Source organism: Lissotriton vulgaris, chromosome 2_1 (genome assembly GCF_964263255.1).
Source record: "Lissotriton vulgaris chromosome 2_1, aLisVul1.2, whole genome shotgun sequence".
Taxonomy (NCBI): domain Eukaryota; kingdom Metazoa; phylum Chordata; class Amphibia; order Caudata; family Salamandridae; genus Lissotriton; species Lissotriton vulgaris.
Window position 1 is genome coordinate 774,200,133 of NC_141687.1, and position 23,209 is coordinate 774,223,341.

At 42.7% G+C, this 23,209-nt stretch overlaps 1 protein-coding gene across 4 annotated transcripts in view; it reads left to right on the plus strand.

Annotated features, from left to right (window-relative positions):
- The window catches only part of DYNC1I2 (dynein cytoplasmic 1 intermediate chain 2), a 476,044-nt gene that overhangs the window by 99,720 nt on the left and 353,115 nt on the right, over nucleotides 1-23,209 (plus strand). For all 4 annotated transcript variants that reach the window (XM_086956121.1, XM_086956122.1, XM_086956123.1 and 1 more), the window contains exon 3: nucleotides 2,060-2,177. In XM_086956121.1, the coding sequence (XP_086812247.1) occupies nucleotides 2,060-2,177 (118 nt within the window). The remainder of the gene's footprint in view (nucleotides 1-2,059; nucleotides 2,178-23,209) is intronic.

The following is a 23,209-nucleotide window of genomic DNA, read 5'->3' on the forward strand; positions in this document are numbered from 1 at the left end:
AGCTCCTTCACAGGGCCGAACTTCGTCTGGTACAGAAAATAGGCCCGGGCACCAAAATAAAAGTGGGTCTCATTGGTGAATCCGATAACTAAACAAGCATTGGAAATGCAATAGGGCTCGCATTAGGAAAGTTTGAGCTATTGGTCTTATAAATGACATTTTATTTATTTATGTGTTATTTTTTAAAATAGCTAAATTAATAGCTTTGTCATTTACAATGCCAATAGTTATAACTTTCGCAAATGTGACACCTATAGAATTTGGAATGCAACATGTGTTGTATTTACGTGACTTAGATGTATTGATATTACAAATAACAATGGCTTTTAGTACTTTCTGGGTGGGCGAGGAAGTAGCTAATCTGTTTGTATTATTTATACAGAGTTTCTATTCCTGACAGCGTCACACTATAGTGAAATCTCACAGAAATATACTTTTGTGCTCTGAAATGAACATTACCCCATACCCAGATTAGTATAGAAATATTCTGAAATGACAATATAAAATAATATTTTGGATAATAAAGCCTCAACCCCAATATAATTTCACTTTGTGATTGATATAATCTCACGCTATGAATCATCATGAACTCACAGTCTGATATAAATGTGCATTCTGATATGATCTTAAACTCTGAAATAATGCGTCTTCCGGTGCTCCCTTCCCTCTATCCGGACGTGCTCAGTATGGATCCCCTGAAGCTTTCGCGCTCACATTGCTAGACTGCGAGTGTAGCCGGAGGAGCCCTTATCTTGTGATATTTACGAAAGTTTTTCATTGCTTGTTAATTTCTACGTGGGCAGATTGCAGAACGCGTGAGCGCATTGTGGAGTGTGACTGAGCTTGGATCCCGCTCCAGCCAGGGTCCGTGTGTGTCACGAGTTTGCTGCATGCAGGAAATAAACAGTGTATGGCAGGGAGGGAGACATGACGGGTACAGGCCACAAGCTCAGGTAGCACTCACACATGAGGGAGGTCGTCAATGGAGAGGAAAGGGGGAAGCGAGAGGGTGAAAGAAGGGACGACAGGTTTAGAGGCAGCGACTACAGCAGAGCATCAAAGGGCTGGGCGAGAAGGGAGGGGGGAATGCGAGGAGATAAGGACCCAGAAGGGGGAGGAGGGAAATGCGAGCAGACTTTAAAGGGATGGGCTAAAAGGGTGGGGGGAATTCAAGGCATTTTGTCCCTGCAAACATCGGGATAAGCCGCATCACTCAAAGTAGTGGTTACTTTTTATAAATCTAAAGAACTTTACTAAACAAACCATAGTAAAAGACGACTAAACATTAGGGTACATTGAGTGGAATGCTTAAAAGCTGAGGGCGCAGTTGTTGCAGCAAGGGGCGGGAAGATTAGGAGACGAAACTGAAAGTACGGCCGCAGGCCGTGAATAATTTGGGGGTGACAAATGCGCTGGGAGGGCTGCCTTTGATGTGGTAATGCGAGGCAGGCAGGCAGGCGGCTGGTGGCATTGTGCACGCGCTTTTATGGGCTTGCGCAATGACCTAAAAAGCACATGCACTCAAAGGAATCGCCAGTGGAATCGCCAGTGGTGGTTAAACACTGGATAAGCCCCTATAGAGCTTCGCCAGCTGTGCGCATGCGCACAGCAGGCGAGCCCTAAAAAGTGGTGTACATGTGCAAATTGGCGCCAATTTGAACTTTTGAAGACACACTATATATGTGTGTTTTGCAAGGTATGGGAACTGCAGGCAATGTTTGTATCAAGGACTTAAACAGTAAAAATCAGCCCAACAAACCATAAAACAGACCAACAAACAGCCAAAAAAACGCCCACGCCATGAGCAGACCATCAGGCATCTCCTGGTTGGTTGCCTTATATGCCAGTGTGAACCTGCCTCCCTCATAAAAGGATTTTAGATTTGAGAACTATGCATTTTATTGCATGCGTCATTACGCTTGTGTGGTTCGTAATGTTTATAATGAGGCATGTTTAGGCGCGCTGAATATATGCTGTTGTGGAATGTTTTTATGCTAAATACCGCCCTCTGTCTATACATTTTAAAACTGCATTCAGTTTTATGTATTCTTTATTGTAGACCGATCAACAAAAAGAACCAGCGGCTCCTGTTCAAGAAGAGTCTGACCTTGACAAAAAGAGACGAGAAGCGGAAGCACTGCTTCAGAGCATGGGAATCACACCAGACACTTCTTTAGGTGAGACCAGAGGCTTGAGTTAACTGTGCATTAGGTCGACTGTATAGTAAGTGGGCAGTGCAATCTCACCCTTCTTCACACTGGTGAGTGAGTATGGGATGTGCTGAATCACAAAAGAATTGCTTTATGAAGCTCTAAAATACATAAGTAAATGAACTAGGCTCGTTGAATAACAGTCATTGTATAAAGGATTGAGCCATTGTGTCAATTAATCTCCTTCTAGTTTGAACATTTTGGCAGGAAGGCCATTTAGGCCAGAAGCCCTGTCTGCTCTTGTGTTCTGATACTGGTGACCGCGGTTGTGTAGTACTCCATAGCGTAGGAACTGTTACCTGTTTTGTAGTACCGCTGATGTTTTTGCTTATCGGAGCCTTTTCCCTTTACTGACGATATTAAAGATGAAATGGGCTATTCCCATGCAGCAACTGGTATGCTATTTAATGTTTTTTTTTGTGCGAGGAGAATCAATCTATTATAAATATGCCCAGATTTTATTTTCTGGAATCTTTAGGTTTGCAAATGGAAAATAGTGACAGCCACTGTCTTTTTGGGTTCGCTTGGTCTCCCATTCTACTTTTTTGTATAATCTTCTCCATGTGTCATAAGCTTCCAAGATTTTAAGGTTCGAGTTACTTTGCTTTGTGGAGTCCATTAGATTGTCTAGTTCACTTTGTGTGTCTCAGTGCTGTGGTAAACAATGTGTTGGTCCTTTTTGCTGGCCTTTCCATTAAATGTGTGCTTTATTTGTATTGTTTTCAACTAAGAACGACCGTGCTCCATGTTGAGGCATGGTCGCTGTAGGCTGCTATCTGTGGCGCCGGCAGTTTGTGCATTATTGTTAAAAGGTGATTATTCCCTGCAGTACTTCATGGATGCATTATTTTTACAATGTGCTATGCTGTCCGGTTTTATTATTTCCCATGTTAGCTTCTTTAACCTCTGTAGCCCGGCAAATTCCTCGAAGTTTCTTTGTCATTATGCAATGTGTTAAGAGGCAGTTCTGTGCTCTCGATAAAATGGTCACTGTCAAAGGTTTCCATTATTTTAATGTCTTTTTTGCTACAAATATCAAGCGTTGTGTCTGCTTGTAACATGTCCAACTTGTTCATTTATCGTAACTGCCTTACTGCAGTATGAGCACGGCTCACAACTTTTTAGAGGTGTTGTGTTGCAAAAGAGCACAGGGTCGCTTCTCTCCTCACAAGCCCCATATGTAACGGTTCTACAAACACGTGGTATTTATGATTCGTTGCGACAGTTTTGCATGATTTGAAAACTATCACAGGCACAGTGAAAACCGCGTCATAATTGCCTCAGTGCGAAGAGTTGGTGGTCTCTGCATAATTTGTTGTGGACAGGTGTTCAAATTAGAATTGACATTAATTGGCGTGCCGGCCCGGGGTATCAGCAGCAGGGCCACTGAGTGAATGCGCGCGGGGTCTGGGGTAGCCCGCAGGTGGTCCCGCGCGGGGGATTACCATTGGCCGTGCACGAGGAGGGGAAGCCTCGCTGATCTGTACCTGTTGTCTGAATAGACGAGGCCCTTTGTTCCCGCGCGCAACCGTCTCGCTCTTCATTTCAGCGCCTGGCTTGACGATGATTTGTGATTAACGTTGGGTGACAAACAAACGTGCTAACTAATTTGAACAACCCGCAGTAGACTTGATGCAGACAAGACGTTTGCAGAAAAAAACCTTTATTTTGAAAGGCCATTTCTTTATTGAATAATATGTTCAATTAGACAAAAATAAAACAAGAAGTAATGCTTGTAAAGAAAAGGACAAACGTGGATTGTTAAAGGTCAGCTGCGATTTTTGTCGAATGTATCTTTTTTGCATAATTGCTTCGTTTGTATCTTTTCTTTAGTGGGAAAGGCTTACACACTTAGACAGCTTCGCAAGGTGTTATTAATTATATTTTATGTGAATAGGTTTTCACACTATTTGTGGACTTCGCCTTGTACCTATTCTTTTTGTCTTGAATATAATGCTTCTGACAAACCCTAAACAACAATCATAACATTCAGTTAAAAAGTACACAATTCGTAAATTATTAGAAACTACACCCTTTTCTCTGGGAGTAGGGGTTGATTCCAATACGCTTCTCGAGCTGAAAGCCATTTGTAATAGATGGATAAATAGATTACTGGATAATAATAATGTCCTAAATGTTTTGAAATACATTAAATATGTACACTGGTATCCACCATAAACTTTTATATTTTTTCGTCCAAGATATAAGTCATTTTTAGATCTGGTTTCATTACGTGACATGAATTCTATTTTGCTTTTAGAGTAAGCTGTTTCTAACTCGGTTGATAACTTTTTAATAGTCTTGCTATATCTTAGAAGGCTTTAAATATTTCTATAGAGTTTGACAATCCAGCCTTTGGTTAATGTCTGTCTGCCTACAATAATGTCTATAACGGAGTCACCATTTTGTTAGTAGTGTCAGTTTTGCATTTTGTATTTGTATGGGCATTCATATACTGCTTACTATCCCTGATGAGGTGTTGAAGTGCTTTATGCTGGAAAGCACACTGCTTTTAACACATGCTCAGTGGTTAATTCAGTTGTTACTGTTGGCTATTGGGATTACTCTTGTGCTCTCAACGTTACCATTCAATGCATTTACTCCAGTGTCTTAGTGGTGGTTAGTGGTGGTTAGTTAAATTAGGTGTGATCATTAGTGGGGGTATGTGAATTCATGCAGATGGTAGGTGGGGTTGGTAGGTGAGCTAGAGAAGATTAGGTATTGCTGGGTTGCAGGGATTGACTTTCAAAGAAGGACTGGTTGTGATCTTTGAGATGAGGTGTGGGCAATTTGCAGAAATACAAAAACCTAGATTAAGGAAAACATGCACACAAAGTATAATAGGTTGTACATAGACAGAGGAGGCATGAGGCGGATGGAAGTTAAGGAGAGACTCACTTAAGTAAAGAGGAAAGGCAACAATCAGAAGTTTTAAGTCCAGGTCAATATTTTCAAACAGGGTTTTAAGTCTCTAACGGCCATATGTATGAAAGTTACATTTTGCGATTCTCAAATAGCGATTTTTAGAGAATCGCTATTTGAGAATCACAAAATGATATGTATGTATGATTTGCAAATAATTTTGCGAATCCTACATATTCCTTAATTGCGAATCGCAAATTGCAATTCGCAATTCGCAAATAAGGAATACCTCCCCATTCATTCTGGGAAGACATTCTCAATTTTCAATTTTCAATTAGAGAATCGCAAATTGAGAATGCAATTTCAAGGGTGCCAGGGTATCAAAAGGACACCCTGTAGCTCCCCTGAAATGTGCATGAGTGCCCATGTGGCACACATACATGCCCATGTGGCACACATACATGCCCTAAGGGCATGTATGTGTACCACATGGCACTTTGAAAAATGCAAAAAAGTGAATTTCTCAAAGAAATCGTAAATTACCACCAACTTGAAGTTGGTGGTAATTTGCAATTCCTTATGGCCAAATTGCACTTTTTCTGGGCCTCATACATTGCATTTGAGGAATCACAATTTGCAATTCCTTAAATACAATTGCAAAATAGGGAATCTCAAATTTGCGATTTCTTATTTTGCGAGGCTGTTTTGCTTACATACATACCACTTAGCTATTTTGCGATCGCAAATGTCGAAATTCGGCGTTTGCGATTTCAAAATTGCCTTCATACATATGGCCCTAAATTCAGACTTGCTGTAAAAGCAATGAGAAAGACAAAGCAATGAGGGCGTTGCAGCAATCTTGAGCATTTCAACTGCCCTTCATCAGAAGTTAACTTGCCAAATAATAATAAAAAACAAAATATTTCAGACTCTCTAATTACCAACTTCAGTATCGGTCTTGGAACAGCAGTACCACTCATCCTGTTTTCCCAAGCTCTCATGACATGGCAGTGGGTAAGGTGCAGCTAGCATGTGACCAATTCCTTCAGGGTCTGTTTCCTTTGCAGTATGCTTCTGCGTCTCCGTAGGAAGGGGCTTCTTGTGTGAAAGAAGTGCAGGTGCTGAGCACCTGAAAGCACCTGCTCAAATTAAGCACTGGAAAAGACACCTCTTTAAAAACTCTACATGATGTGGCAAGAACAGTCCACTTTTGCTCTTACAAAATAGCTATCCCTTCGGTAACGTGCTCTGCTGCCTTTTAGAGCTATATATTAGAAAAAAACATTTTTATTGGCATCAGGACATACAGTCAGTCAGGCAATGTATAGACTGTACACATTGATGATCACAAGGCAGTGTGTCAGTATAGTCTATTAAATATTATATCATCTTTTTTATAATACCATATTCAGAGAGTGTCTCAACGGATTAGCACCCCGCTGGTAGCATTAGAAAAGATGTATCCTACAAATCTGTCTCAACTTTGGTAATAGCGCCACATCACTCTGTCAGTGTCTTAGTTTGGTTTGTAAACATTTTTAGGTAAACCGGCATATCTGAATTATGATTTGCCAATAATGGATACGTGGGGCCAAGTGGCAGTGAGAATGTTTACAATGTCTCCCACACCAATATTCTACCTCTTTAGCATTTTATCAAGTAACACTGTTTGTTCAGTCTTTTGAGAGGTATTTGTGTAACTTTTTGCAATTACACCATCAAGCATGGTTTACATTTGGCAGTTATTTTCTCGTTTTAAAGAATGATCTTCATCCGTTAAACTGTTTCTTTCACACAAAAAATAAGTCTTTTGTAAAACTATCCATGGTATCAATCTGTAAGTGCAAGAAGATGATTATAGGACCACATTGAATCTATAGGATGTCTGTTTCCACATTTCATTGCTTCTACAAGAGTTCCTGTTTGTGGCTGAAGGTGTTTAGTGTCAGTCCACCTGCCTCTTGTGTGAAGAGAAACACGCACATCCTTACCTGGATGACCAGCTATGCAAAGATACTTATTTAAAAAAAAAAATGCAGATTGGGATTTGTGAGTCCAAGGCTACAATGTGCTGACTGAGTTTAGATAGTAAGGATGTTTCTAGTACTTTGGCCAGGAAGGGTAGGTTGGTCACTAGGGGGAAATTGTTCAAGTCTGCCGGGTCAGCTCAATTTTTCTGGAGGAGCGGAATAACCTGACCTGATTTCAGGCAGTGTGGAACTGCACTTTGTGACAGAGGGGAGTTTGTTATTGAAATCCAGAGGGGGAAACGAGGAGCCTGAGCTCTTTGGTAAGTGAGAAGGGGATCGGATCTGAGATGTGGGCAAAGGTCTTCATACTAAAAATGAGTTTAGTTATTTTTAGTACACATTCCAGATGTAATTGTTTTTATGTTCAGCAGTGACAGAGGAGAGTCCACAGAGATTTCGGTGTAGTTCTCAAGAGAATCATGCAATGAAGCGGAAAATGAGATAATGTCCCAAGATTCGTTGGTCTGGTCTATCTTCTTGATCCTGTCTCTGAAATAGTTAGAGAACTCCTCACATCTCTTTGGCTAGTGAAATAGTTGGAGAACTCCTCACATCTCTTTGGCTAGTGAAAGATTTCTTGGTTGTCTGGTGATGCAGAAAAGTTTGCGTTTTTTTGTCTTGTCTAATTGTGTTTTTAGGAAGCAGAATTTCTTTTTTTTTAATTAGTTATTTGTATGTGTTTCTTTCATTTTCCAGGCGAATTAAATAGAATCGAACTTTCCAGTCTCCATCTTCTTTCCATCATCCTGAGCTGCCCCTTCTCTTCATTGACGTCCTTGTTGAACCATATGCAGGAGTGTTTGATTCACTGCTTCTTTAGTTTTGGTGGTAACATTTCTTGGAGTACATAACAAACTGTTGTTTTGTACAATGAGATTAAGGGGGTCATTAGGATGGCGGGTGGACTTTGACCGCCCGGCACCCTATCGGGAAACGGGAGCACCCACCATAAGGCCGGGGTTCCCGTGGGGGCAATTAGGATGCGTCCGCTTCAGTGGTGGGCGCATCCTGCAATCCTGTCATTGTGGCGTGTGGTGCACTCAGCACCGCCCGCCACAATGCCAGGAAGGCATGTTGTGCACTTCCATGCACAACATGGTAGGCACCGTGCTGTGCCTGCCATGTTGTGCATGGAACTGCTGGGGGGTACCAAAGGTACCCCCATGTGCACCCCCAGAGTCCCTCGGGCCCGCAATGGGCCCCCAATGTCAAACACTGCATGCCGTTGCTGCCACGGAAAGGCATGTCCCCGCCTGCATGGTAATATGGATGGCAGTGTCTAACAGACACCGCCACCATATTAAACCCTTTTTTGCCCGGTCAACTCGTTGACTGGGCGGAAAAGCGGCGGACGGTCTTTCGGTCCGCCGTGGTCCCTCCTGCCATAGTAATATGGCGGGGGGAATTGGGTGGCGGGCGAGGTCGGTTCCCGGGAGGATCACCATCGCCATGCGGGTGGTGGCGATCCGCCCGTGATCCTAATGGGCCCCTAAGTCTTCTATTGTGTGCAGATCTCTTGGCGTTTTGAAGGCGGAACCTGATTTTTGGTGATAGCTTGTTAGTCCTGATTTGTTTAGCGTCTCTGATCCGGTGTTTAGTTGTATTTTTTTAAGGTTACAAATTAATAGTATGACCTGGCAGTCCCACCAGTCCACTAGAAGAATGAAGTACAGGAGGATGGAATTTCTGTTGCCTATGAGAAGGTCAAGTGTAGTGCCTTTTGGGTGAGTTGGACCTACACAGAATTGTATTGGGCCATTGTTCAAGAAGTCCTTGAAAATTGCTATCTTAGGGTTACAGGGATCATTCCAGTAAAGGTTAAAATCACCAATGAACATGTTGCTGGTGGGTATGAGGGGATTGTAGAATGATGAGATTCATTATCTCCTTAGTGAAAAGTTGGCTATAAGAAGGTCTATAAGAAGGTCAAGTGCAGTGTCTTTTAGGTGAGTTGGACCAGCGCAGATTGTTTTAGGCCATTGTTCAAGAAGTCCTCAAAAAGTGCTGTCTTGGGGTTACCTTTAAAGGTTAAAATCACCAAGGAGAATGAGATCCATTATTTCCTTAGTGAAAAGTTGGTGGTCACCTGGTGGGTGGTATATGACGTGGATTTTGGTTAACTTAAAGTCTCTACAGTGAAATGTATCTCTAGTCATTCGAAGGTGCAGCATCTCTCAATATTAAAAAATTAAGTTTTAGGGTTTTACTACGTATGGCTGCAACACCTCCTAGACTCGCCCTACTCTGTCTAGATGTTTAATGGAGAAGTTTGGAGGAACCAGCGGTTCGATAAGTGGGGAGGGGAGGAGAGGTTTTTTGGCTAGGAAGAAAACACTTGACTCGTGATAGGATCAATTCAGCTACCTTGGTGCTCAGTTTGGCTGCTGCACTTCAGTTATTGAGCATCCCTTTTAGTTTGGCTTTTGTCGATGTTAGCCCTCAGTCATTGGAATTATGATGTTGTGACTTAAGATAAGCCACCTCCTGCGAAGGCTTGGTCACAGTTGTTTGAGCTCCTGATTTCTGGTATGAAATATGCGTTCCTGTGTGAAAGTTTTCTGTTGGATAGTTCGTAAAACATGAAGAGGAGGGAACTGTCATCCTGAGAAAGATTGTTGACGGCCCTTTTGGGATGAGGGGTTTTATTGCATTGGTGGGAAGTGGCCCCCATAGGTTTGAGAGGGTTAGGTGTAGGGTTCAAGTAAGTTAGTGTCTCAAGTATTGTGCTGAGTTTGTTAATAGTGTGCGCATTGGATAAAAAGGTAGTGATAGATTTAACTTCCCTAGCTAAGTTTTCTAATGTATTTATTTGGTTCAGTTCTGTTGCGTAGTCTTGTAAGTGTTACCTTGGTTCCTGGTGACCAATCACTCTATATTTAAAGTGATGTGTATTAATCATAGAGTAATCTACAAGCAAGGCTCTCTAGTGCTGCTTACAAAAAGTAGAAAAAACGACACAGGGTCGTGGCTTTAAGCCAGTAAGGCTAAGCCCAATGTAATGAAAACAAGCATTTACAATGCAATGGTCTCGGCATTATTAAAGGTAGAGCTATTGGCATTGCTCATGACTTTTTATTTTATTTTTTTAAATCATAAATAAATGGCACTGTCATTTACATTGCCAATAGCTTAGTCGTTAAATAAATAGCATTGTCATTTACAATGCCAATAGCTTAATCGCTCGCAAATGCATGACCTATTGCATTTGCCACCCGCACACACATACAGAGCCACCCACACAGAGCCACTCACATAGAGCTACCAACACATACAGAGCCACCTACACAGAGCCACCCTCACACAGACCGAGCCACCCACACATAGAGCCACCTACAAAAAAAGCTATCCACACAGAGCCACACACACACAGAGCTACACACACACACAGAGCCTCACACACACAGAGCCTCACACACACAGAGCCACACACACACAGAGCCACACACACACAGAGCCACACACACACAGAGCCACTCACACACAGAGCCACTCACACACACACACACACTGAACCACCCACCCACACACAGAGCCAACCACCCACACAGAACCACCCACACAGAGCCACCCAAACACACTGTTTCGATCTAAAAAACTTTATTTAAGGATGTGGCATAAAACATTAACATTTCTCTGCAACATGACTGTAACAGACTCTACATATCACCCATATTTAAAGATACATTAAAGTAAAACGTTTTTTAAAACAATCTGTTTAAGAAGTATTAGAGGCCATCCAGGCAAGAGACAGCAGAACAGAGCTGGATCTATTTTTTTTTTTTGGGGGGGGGGGGGGGGGGGGGGGGGAGGTTTGAAATGTTGGGGCCCTAGGCTAGAGACCACTTTGCCCATGCCTTAAAACATCTCCGTCAGCTATAGAAAACGGTGTAGGCCCGATCTGCAAACAAGGCCTCTGGGATGTACCACGATAGCATCATCACAGAAAGGATACGCAAAAGAATAAGAATGCAGACTCAAAAGCAAAATCAACACGCCATCAAAAACACAATTTCTTCATTTTTGTTTTTCAGCCTTAACTGTCTTGTTTCACTAATGTGGATAACACTTTTATGCACATTAACAAACATTTGTATGAATACATGTGTATAAGACGTTCTTGTGCTGTATTTATACAATATAGTACATGAAAATACACATTTGTAGGGGACATTCTTCTAGTAGAAGGAAACATTTTGGCCTCAATCCCAAACCAACAAGGGGAGACTTCGAACTCGTCAGCCAGCAGCCTAGCACAGTACCAGATGGGCTAATGCACAGCTCCTGGAGGGTAGAGGGAAAGTAAAGAACAAAGACAGACGTGGGGAGGGAGGGCAGGAAGGGACTTACCGCTCTTGTTCTTCTCGATGACGTCCACCACCTCGCCGGCCTGCAGGCTGATCTCAGAATTCTCCTGCTTGGCATAGTTGGAGACCACCACGTATTGCTCCAGGATCATGGGGTCAGAGTTGGGATCCGAACCTGGGGATGGAAGAAAGCAAGCGGTCAGCCAGTTGCCGGACGTGGCTCTCTTGGGGTGACCTCGGTGCACCCGACTTATGGTTGGCCTCCGCCTCGTCGAGCCAATCAGAAGCCAATGTGAGCTCGCTGCATCTCCGCAAGTGGCCGGCCATATAGCAGCAGCATCCCCTGGCACCCAGCAGAGCGGTGCAGAGGGACATTTGGAGGCGAGACCCGCGCGGCACCGGGGGCTAGTCACAGGGTTTCATGGTGGGCTCCCAAGTGACTGCCACCGTCCCGCGCCAAGAAGTGCATGCGTGACACAACCCCCGGCCGGCCCAAAGAGACAGTGCAGAGTTGCCCCCTCTGAGGTAGAACTCCTTCTCCTCTCCTCGGGGCTCGCGCTGGAACTCAAAGGGGTCTGTGCGGGCCAATCGCAGGCGCCCGCTCGCCAGCCCTTAAATAGAAACAAATGAGGAGCGCGCGGGGAGGGGCGAGGAGGAGAGGGAGGCAGGGATGGAGAATAGTGCTGGGAGCTAGGGGAGAGTGTTTACTTGAAGCAACAAGCATCTACAAAGGCAAGATGACAGCGAGGAACGGCTCACCTTCAATGCGAAGGAAACAAAATGGCGGCCTCAAGCTTCCGATATTTTTCGGATTCGGGGGCGTGTTTTGCTGTCCTGAGTGACGGATGACGTCACGAGCTAAAGAACAGCAAAACTTACGCCCCTGAATCCAAAAGAGACTGGGCTAAATCGGAGTGACGGCTCTCTCCTCCAATGGCTGGCCTCCGTTTAGGAAGCCAGCCAATGGAGGAGAGACAGGGCAGGGAGGCGGGTTCCAAAGCGCTACTAAGCCACATTAATTCTCCGACCCTAGACTGCGCAAGCGCAGCCTTTAGGTCCTCGACCTAAAAACAACACAATCGCCAATACTTGGCTTGACTTTCTGTTTTTTAGTGTCCCTTTATGAATCAAACATAACGGTCCGTTTTATAAATTACGTCACTAGTTTATTTGGTAATTTATTTCACTAGTAGAACATTTCTTTCATTTTTGAAAAATTTCACAAAATATTTGTGCATGTACAAACCAATATACCACAATACAATTTCATAACATAAAAATTTCAAATATACAATAACAATAACAGATTACAACACATCCTACCCACATTTTGGCCAATTCATTCCTCATTCATACGAACTCACATATATATACACATTTTCCACACAATCCCTCCAGATGGAGACACAAATGGGTCGCACTCCAAAGGTCGTTTTGCAATTTTTCTTTTATTTTTCTTACATTCTCTTTGATTGTGGCAAAGGGCAGATGTTAACATCTTAGCCTTAATGTCCGAGACCCTAATGCCCCTGCTAAGCGGCTGGCAGTACTTTAATTTCTTTAAGACTCAAAGTGTAGTATCTGCATGTTGCAAGAAACCCACCAGCTCCGAATGGACAGGCAGAGACTACGATCTCGCTGGTTTGACCGGCAATATTTTTCCTCGGGGGATAACAAAAAGGGCAGGATGGCGATTTTGCTCGCGACACGCTTTGCAGGCAAAGTTGAGTGGGTCTTTGCGGAAGTCCCAGGCAGTTTATTAGTGTTGCAGGTTTCACAACAGGTAACCAGGTACACAATAGCTTAAGTATAAGCCCCGAATGAGAGAGAGGAAGCATTTGTTAGAGAAACACTGGGACAACTGCTAACCTCTCCAGATAAGGAATTGTTGGTGGGAGGAGACTTTAACATTGCATTAGACACTGGAAGGGACAGGTCTGCCCCGCGGACGGGACAAGATGGGGGGACTTGCATTAGGCACCAGGCAATGGATAAGCGAAGTGGGATTAACAGACATATGGGGGCATACACATACCACAGAGGTGGACTATACATTCTTCTCAGCCTCTCACCAGACGTATGCGCGTTTTGATTACTTCCTTACTACACCAGGGGTCACTCGAGACACAATCTGTACAAATTGGGGTGGCGTTTCTCTCCAATCACTCCCCCCTCATCGTACGCTTTTACCCCAGCAGGCAAACATCTACTTCCGTCCACTGGCAACTAAACACACAACTCCTCACCTATGATAAAGTACGGTCAAACATGCAGACAGCATTGCTCACTTAACTGAACTTAATGACACCCCTGAGATCTCCATTAGCACGCTGTGGGAAATCCTAAAGGTAGTTCTTAGATGACACTTTATTGGCATAACCATGGGTTACAATAGAGAAAGAAGAGCGAAGCTTAGTCAATTGGAAACCCAGATCAAGGACCTAAAGACCGCTAATGCCCTGTCGGGCTCTATGGTGGTGCACTGCCAACTGACCGTAGCAAGGAAATAGCTGTGTGCCATAGATATTGGAAGAGCTGGGTACGTGTTTCTTAGAATACGCCAGAAATACTACGCTGGGGGCAACAAAGCAGGGCGCATGCTAGTGCAGAGTCCTCGTGCCCTGGTGGTGGACCAAAGGGTTTCTGAAATTGGAGGGGCAGGCGGTGTAATGAGCTTTAAAGATGTTGATATAGCAAAAGTTTTTGGGGGATTTTTACAAGACCCCCTACACAGCCAAGCCTCTTCGGGGCACAGACGTGCAGACATATTTAGCGTTGGTGCCCACCCCCCCTGCTGCTGGAGTGGTCACGTTTCAACCTAAGAAGGGGATATTACCCCTCAGGAAGTCCTTCTGGAAATACATAATCTACAACCCAATAAGGCACCGGGCCCAGATGGCTATAGTGTGGAATTTTATAAATTCTTTGGCCCCCAAAAAGCACCAATTCTGGCACGACTATATAACTGGCTGAGTAAGGAGGGCAGGCTACCGTAATCTATGCTGCACATGACTATTACAGTGATTCCCAAACTGGGAAAGGATCCTAAAGGCTGTGCATAGTACCGTCCGATTTCCCTCCTAAATGTTGACTTGAAAATATTCACAAGCATCCTGGCACACAGGATTGCCCCTTATGTTCACGGTTTGGTCAACCCGGACCAGGCTAGATTTAGAGGAGAGGCTGTCGCGATAATGTGAAAAGATTGTGCCACCTCCTTGACAAGGTGCACCGTTCGTGAGTACCAGCCCTTTTGCTGACAATCGATGGTGAAAAAGCATTTGACCAGGTACATTGGCCATACTTATATCATGTGCTAGTACTGGTGGGCCTTGTCCTTGATTCAAAAGCTGGGTACAATCATATTACACTGCTCCTCAAGACAAAATAAGTGAACGGACCAGCGAGGTTCCCCCCGTCCCTTTCACGCTTTGTGCTCTACATGGAGCCATTTGCAGAACGAATAAGGACCAACACTCAAATGTCAGGAATCTCGATGGGAGGGAGCACAAGATAATGCTGTAGGCAGAGGATGTTCTCTTGACCCTCACTGACCCGGACACTTCCATAGCGGCCGTTACAGCGGAGCTGAATGCGTTACAAGCAGCCTCTGGTTTTAAAATCAACCCCCCAAAATCTTTGGCCTTCGGCCTGACTGTCCCCGAGGCGGAGAGTACTCGACTCCATGCCCAATTCCCATATCAATAGGCAGAGAGCGGAATTCCATACTTGGGAATACAAGTATACCCCAAACTTACACCCACCGCAGCATACAAATATGGGAACTCCTAACGCTCGTGAGGAACGACCTCCCCAACTGGAAGCCCCATGGACTCTCGTGGCTGGGGCGCTTAGCAGCGGCAAAATGAGTATCTTTCATGAACCTCTATACGTCACTCTATACGTCATGCAAACACTGATCCTCCAACATACCCCCTTCTCTTCCCCCCGACCTGTCCCCACGGGTACTACACAGAATACAATCACTCCTCTGGGACTTCATTTGGGAGGGAAAAAGCGCCTGGATGGCCAAAGCACAAGCGTATCTCCCTTTTTCCGGGGGGGGGCTTGGGTATTCCAAACTTTCACTGCTACTACCAGGCGGCGCAGCTTCGCTATATGGTGGAATGGTCTCGTATGCTTACAGAAAAACATTTTTGCTTTATAGATCAGGCGATAGAGGCTACACATATCTGCAAAATACCTGGCTACCAAAACCACATAGGCCAATGGACATATACATTTCTCCGGCTGTAAGAACTACGATTAGGGTTTGGGATAGGGTGCAGCTGCAGCACGTTATTTCCACTCCTATCTCACTTCCACCAGCTGCCACCACGTTACTGTTTAAGACATGGCTGGAAGCTAACTGTAAATGTGTGGGGGGCTTGTTCGATGCAGAGGGGTTCATGGACTTCCCAACATTACAAACATGTTACAACCTGACAGACCCAGCATGCTGACAGTCGCACATTGGGTTACTCAGCCTTGGATCCGCCCACATGCCAGTAGAGTACTGGCAGCCTTTGAGAAATGGATCCTTACACGAGCCACTGATAAGAAACTACTCCTTCTTGATAACGCCACTAACCCCCCCCCCCCCCCCCCCCCCCCCCCCCTCCCGGCCTTGCCAGCTCGAGTCAGATGGGAGAGAGAATGCAAACTTACCTTCACGGATAAGGAATGGAGCAATATTCTGCATCGAGCAAGCACTTCCAGGCTAAACACCACAGACAAAGAAATGCTCCTGAAGATTTACAAAAAGAACTTTTTAATATTCTTCAGGAAGGTCACGACTTAGGGATCCTTGGACCTAAAGAATTTTCTTTCCTTCAGAACAAATACCCAAGGACACCGATGTTTTATGTCCTTCCCAAAATGCACAAGGACGAAACAAATCCTCCAGGACGTCCCATAGTTTCGGGGTGTGCGTCATTAATAGAACCAGTGTCAAAATATATTGAGTTTTCACTGATAGTTTAATGTCCAATCTTCCAAGATTATTCACATCATAGTTCCACCAATTCTCATGACGCAGCCAACACGTGTTTCGTCAAGTCTGTAAGTCCAATGACTTCTTCAGGGCTGCAACCCAAATATATACAGTCATTTACTAATCTAATATCCAGTAATCTCACTTAACACAGTAATCTTTCTCATTACATTTGTTGAGAAAAGAAAAGATAAGGGATACACCCTCAAACCAATCAGTGTTGATAAGTTCAGCACTAAAGACTACATTGTAAGCAATAGAAAGAAGAAACATATTACACCACATTCGTGTACACGTCTAAATTGCATAGTAAAAACCTGTGTAACATAGATTTAATATAGAAGTGTCTCTCTATATTTATCCAAATATTGTGGCCATGGGTCAACAACAACCCCACAAGTATCCGAGTCACGCACAGCGAACATAAGGTATAACTAAACATGGTAAATAACTCACCAATATAAATTAGAAATGTTGTCCTATTTGTTCCAGCAGGTCACTATATGTGATTCTGTAAATAAATGACATCCATATGTAGTACCATGTACCCATAATCCACTACTCACTTAACTCATATTCCATTAAACCTCACCTCAAAATCCAGTTGTCCAAACAGAGTTTAATTTGTATCTGGTCAAATCGTATATGTAGTTATCCTACAAATAAAATTCAAGTAGTGCTTATTATTCTGGAGTAACTAGCGTCTGTAAAGTACAGAGTAACAATCTGTCACTAAAAACAATTGTCTTAAGTCATCTCAACTCCTATTCACTGTTATCACCCCTTTACTGTTCCTCACCTTGTAATCAGTCACAGTGGTTGAAATTCCATCAACCCATTCGTTCTGTAAGTCCTCGTATCATCTACCACGAGTACGTGTCTGTAAATCAACAAACGCACATTAATGCTGAGCGTCGCGTAACTAACAGCGTTTAGCTTTTAGTTTGAGTAAAGAGCTCCCAAACGCATGTCCGTGCTTACCGTAGACAGCAGGTCCACGAGTGTAGATTGGCGTTCTGCACCCGCGCCATCTTGTAATGGCTATTTATAGCGTGACCGCGTACTAATTCATTTTTGCACCCGCGCCATCTTGTAATGGCTATTTAAAGCGGGACCACGTACCAATTCATTATGTTAAGATGTAATCCGCACCTGTATCTTCATGGGCTAAATATCTTTACCAAGCAATATTTTTTGCTAAGCCAGTACAAACCTACGTCTACTCGTCACAATCGGTATTCAAACCGGAATCCCTAACAATCCTGTATCGCCGACTCTCAAAACATAAACCAGCGGCATCTTGAAATGGTCAGGGCGCTTGTGTATATCGAGTATACAAATAACGTTTTGAATAATAGACTATTCTCTCCAATAAACTCTATAATTCTGCAGAAGTTATTATGTCTGGTTATTTGTATTAAAGAACGGGGTAAAGGGGTGTTCACGTAGTATAAATTTAGACAGACAGTCTAACCAGGCGCCATCTTGGGTGAGTTACAAGTGGTTAGGTCCTCCACTTGATTCTATAAAACATATTTTTGTTTTCTGGTTTTTACATTTCTGTTCACTGTGCATGAAAACGGACACCCGCAGCGTCACCATTGAATCCATAACCAAATCCTGGCATAGTATCACACTATTTTGCAAATTGATTCGAATCGGCAGTTATGCGGTGAAATGCAAGATCCAATGCCATATTTCTATTAGGTATACTAGTATACATACATTATACAATTGTTACCAGTTCATGGTTACTTTAACCTCTGTAGCAGCTATACAAGACATCTCTTCCATAGTGCTGCTCACACAAGGAGCACCATTTTTGACTTGTTTGTGGACATACATTTACCTCGACTGTGCTGTGCGCTCCGATTAACTGTTACCAGTTTCTGTCTAATTATTGTGTTAAGTGAGCTGCCGCTGAGGTTGTAAAATGAATAGAGATAAAGAGGCTGAAATGTTATTTAGCAAATTAGTGGCAGGAGGAACCATAGGAACAGCTGTTGGTCCCCCTAAGGAGACGAAGAAAGAAGGGCTGAGAGCCAAATTCGTGAAGCTAGAATCGCTTAAACGTTTGGAGTTGAACAAATGGTGGGATGCTGCCACTCTTAAACAATATTTAGTTTTGAATAGAATACCACGTGGGCTGAGGTCTCAGATAATACCGACTTACGAAGACCTTGAACCTGACCTGTACATTACATGGGAAAAAGAATAAAATTCTAGCTCCCGTAACCTTATACAGATCTTGATTGACAATGCTGAAAGGAAGATAGCCAAACTACTCATTGAGATTAATAAGGTAGAAGATGAGATTAAAGAGATGAACTTACCTGAACTAACAGTCAAGAATTACACTGTTCTTGATGAGAAATTGAATGAACTTCAAATGGATATTAAGAAAAGAAAGGCACGCAAACTCAGACGTGATGAGAATGACTATCGTGCAGGTTGAGTATACACATTTGCTAAAAGATTCGATTATCTAGTGAAGAAAGGCCCAGTCCCCAAAAAGAGAGGCAGCACCCCACATGTGAGTGATACTGATGCATCCTCAGTTATCTCTAGCAGTGATAATGAAGATGCCCCAGAAATAGACCCGACTGTTGAGAACAATTTTTTAGAGGAGGTTCAGAGATTGAGAAGAGGGAATCGAGACTCAGAGATGAGGAACCGCGATATGAATGCAAAAAGACAAGAAGAGGCAGGAGAGGTGGAAAGCAATCCAGGCGCAAGGATAAGGAGCCTGAGGTCATGGAAACAACAACAATGTGGTGATTCTATTACATGTGACATTGAGGTGATCAATTTATCTTCATGTGAATTATCTGCGAATATGATTTCTGTACTTAAGAAAGGCTTGGGCTTTTGTCCTGCTAAACAGCAAGATTGGTGTATGACTAAAATAGACCTGTTTAAATTTGTGAGAAACCTCAAGTTGAAAAAACACTTTGCACATGTACCAGATAAAAATAAACAGTCTTTGAATAAAACGTTGAGTGAAATGACAATTCAAGAATTGAAAGATACACAGCTTTTGTTATCACTGACTGAGAGAGAAGATGATCCGGTGACTATGTCAAAACTCATTGATGATTTAGAAATTGAAAGATTTCAGAGGGAGGGGAGTGGACTCAGAGTTAAATCAAAATGGACTCCACAATTGATTGCTGGCAATACGATTGATGTGTTCTATAAGATGGTTAATAGAGACATAGATAGAGAAATGGATAACTCCCATAAGAATAGGCTCAATAGACGGCAGGACAATCTAACCAATGGTGAGAGGGAGGCCTTACATGAACTTACTAACAATAAATCCATCATAATACACAGTGCTGATAAAGGTGGCAATATAGTGGTATTAAATACAACAGATTATAACGATGAAGTCTACTCCCAGCTTAACAATACCTTATACTATGAGAAACTTACTTCCAATCCAATGAATGAGTTGATTACTAAAATTAATGACCAAATCAAAGCATGGTATGAACAGTCTCTTTTAGATTATGATGAATATCTGTACCTGTCACTGAATACACCAAGATCACCATGCTTGTATACTCTCCCCAAAGTTCATAAATGCCGGGATAAACCGCCGGGGCTACCAATCGTCTCCGGCATAGGTGGTCCAACAGAACGCTTATCAGAGTTAATTGACTGTTTTCTTAGGCAATATGTATACAATTTGCCCTCATTTATTGAGGACACAAAACATGTTTTGAATTTACTGGAGGATATAGTATGGGAAGATGGAATGATACTGGTTACATTAGACGTGGTGTCTTTGTATACTGTTATTGATCACAACCTTGGAATACATGCTCTAGATCACTTTCTTAGCCGTAGACCGGCGTAACTATATGACCATACCCAGATGATTTTACAAATGACCGAATTGGTTCTTAAGAATAATGTCTTCCTATTTGATGGACATTGGTTCAGGCAGCGTCTTGGAACCGCTATGGGTTCACGATTTGCTCCGTCTTTCGCTAACCTATTTATGGGTTGGTTCGAGGCGGAGCGGATATGGGGACCCGATGGGGGAGAATGGACACCCTATATACACTATTGGGGTAGATTTATTGACGACTGCCTATTAATCTGGACAGGAACGGTAGAGAGACTGAAAGGTTTCTTTGATTACTTAAATGACAATGCATATAACCTTAAATTTACTACTTACTATGACAGCCAGTGCATCACGTTCTTGGACGTGGAGCTGTTCGTAGAGGGAGATAAGATAAGGAGCAGAATGTACAGGAAACCTACGAGTTGTAATGCGATTTTACATGCGGGAAGCTGCCACCCCAGCAGCCAGAAGAATGCTATACCATATGGGGAGTTAATCAGGGCACAACGTAATTGTGCCCTAGATAGTGACTTTGAGCACAACCTTATGGATATGTCTGACAGATTTTTGAAACGGGGGTACAACCAGGATGTAGTTGGAGCTGCAGTATCTAGAGTTAAGAAGGTAAAAAGGAAATCTACTCTAATCAGACATGACAAAGACGTAAGAGTAAGAGATAACAAGATTAGACTGATAACCAACTATGGGATAGGTAGCTCTAGATTATTTTCTATTTTGAACACTGGCACCTACTACTTATGGATGAGGATCTTAGACCGTACTTATGCAACAGACCGAGCCTGACTTTCAAGAGAGGAACTACACTGAGGAATTTAGTGAGTCCCAGTTACCCTGGTAAACCGAGCAGGACAGATTGGTTGAGTAGTTTCAAAGGCTTTTACAAATGTGGAAGATGCATTTCATGTAGATGGGCAAAAAACAAGGTATTGCAGTTCAACTACAATAATTCAGTTGATTATACTATTGGAATGTTTATAAATTGTGATACGACATATGTGATTTATGTGATTGCTTGTTCCTGTGGTAAGATCTATGTGGGGAGCACGATCAGGAGACTCAGAGACAGAATGGCCGAGCATTTCAGAGCCTTAAAAAATGGAGATACACGTTATCCAATAGCATCACACTTGGTACAGAATGATGAGCATAGAGGACAGCATATTTTCTCCTATCATGGGATTGATCATATTAAACCTGACCCCCGTGGGGGTAACAGACTCTTGGCACTAAGGCAAAGGGAAGTACTCTGGCTGATTAAATTAAAAGCCGTTGAATGTGGCCTTAATGTTGATCATGAATACGAGTATTATTTAGGTCAGTAACAACATACTATATATATGTTATTCCCAGTAGGATTGTTGTAGATAGACGGATGATTATGCTGTATTATATATATCCTCTGTCCCGTCTTTTGACCTGCTCTCCCACTCTTCTCCTCCTTTCTGAAGAGAAACTAGATTGGAATTTACAACTTACAAAACAATGTTTTATCTCCTTGTGTGAGCAGCACTATGGAAGAGATGTCTTGTATAGCTGCTACAGAGGTTAAAGTAACCATGAACTGGTAACAATTGTATAATGTATGTATACTAGTATACCTAATAGAAATATGGCATTGGATCTTGCATTTCACCGCATAACTGCCGATTCGAATCAATTTGCAAAATAGTGTGATACTATGCCAGGATTTGGTTATGGATTCAATGGTGACGCTGAATCAATTTGCAAAATAGTGTGATACTATGCCAGGATTTGGTTATGGATTCAATGGTGACGCTGCGGGTGTCCGTTTTCATGCACAGTGAACAGAAATGTAAAAACCAGAAAATAAAAATATGTTTTATAGATTCAAGTGGAGGACCTGACCACTTGTAACTCACCCAAGATGGCGCCTGTTTAGACTGTCTGTCTAAATTTATACTACGTGAACACCCCTTTACCCCGTTCTTTAATACAAATAACCAGACATAATAACTTCTGCAGAATTATAGAGTTTATTGGAGAGAATAGTCTATTATTCAAAACGTTATTTGTATACTCGATATACACAAGCGCCCTGACCATTTCAAGATGCCGCTGGTTTATGTTTTGAGAGTCGGCGATACAGGATTGTTAGGGATTCCGGTTTGAATACCGATTGTGACGAGTAGACGTAGGTTTGTACTGGCTTAGCAAAAAATATTGCTTGGTAAAGATATTTAGCCCATGAAGATACAGATGCGGATTACATCTTAACATAATGAATTGGTACGTGGTCCCGCTTTAAATAGCCATTACAAGATGGCGCGGGTGCAAAAATGAATTAGTACGCGGTCCCGCTATAAATAGCCATTACAAGATGGCGCGGGTGCAGAACGCCAATCTACACTCGTGGACCTGCTGTCTACGGTAAGCACGGACATGCGTTTGGGAGCTCTTTACTCAAACTAAAAGCTGTTACGCGACGCTCAGCATTAATGTGCGTTTGTTGATTTACAGACACGTACTCGTGGTAGATGATACGAGGACTTACAGAACGAATGGGTTGATGGAATTTCAACCACTGTGACTGATTACAAGGTGAGGAACAGTAAAGGGGTGATAACAGTGAATAGGAGTTGAGATGACTTAAGACAATTGTTTTTTGTGACAGATTGTTACTCTGTACTTTACAGACGCTAGTTACTCCAGAATAATAAGCACTACTTGAATTTTATTTGTAGGATAACTACATATACGATTTGACCAGATACAAATTAAACTCTGTTTGGACAACTGGATTTTGAGGTGAGGTTTAATGGAATATGAGTTAAGTGAGTAGTGGATTATGGGTACATGGTACTACATATGGATGTCATTTATTTACAGAATCACATATAGTGACCTGCTGGAACAAATAGGACAACATTTCTAATTTATATTGGTGAGTTATTTACCATGTTTAGTTATACCTT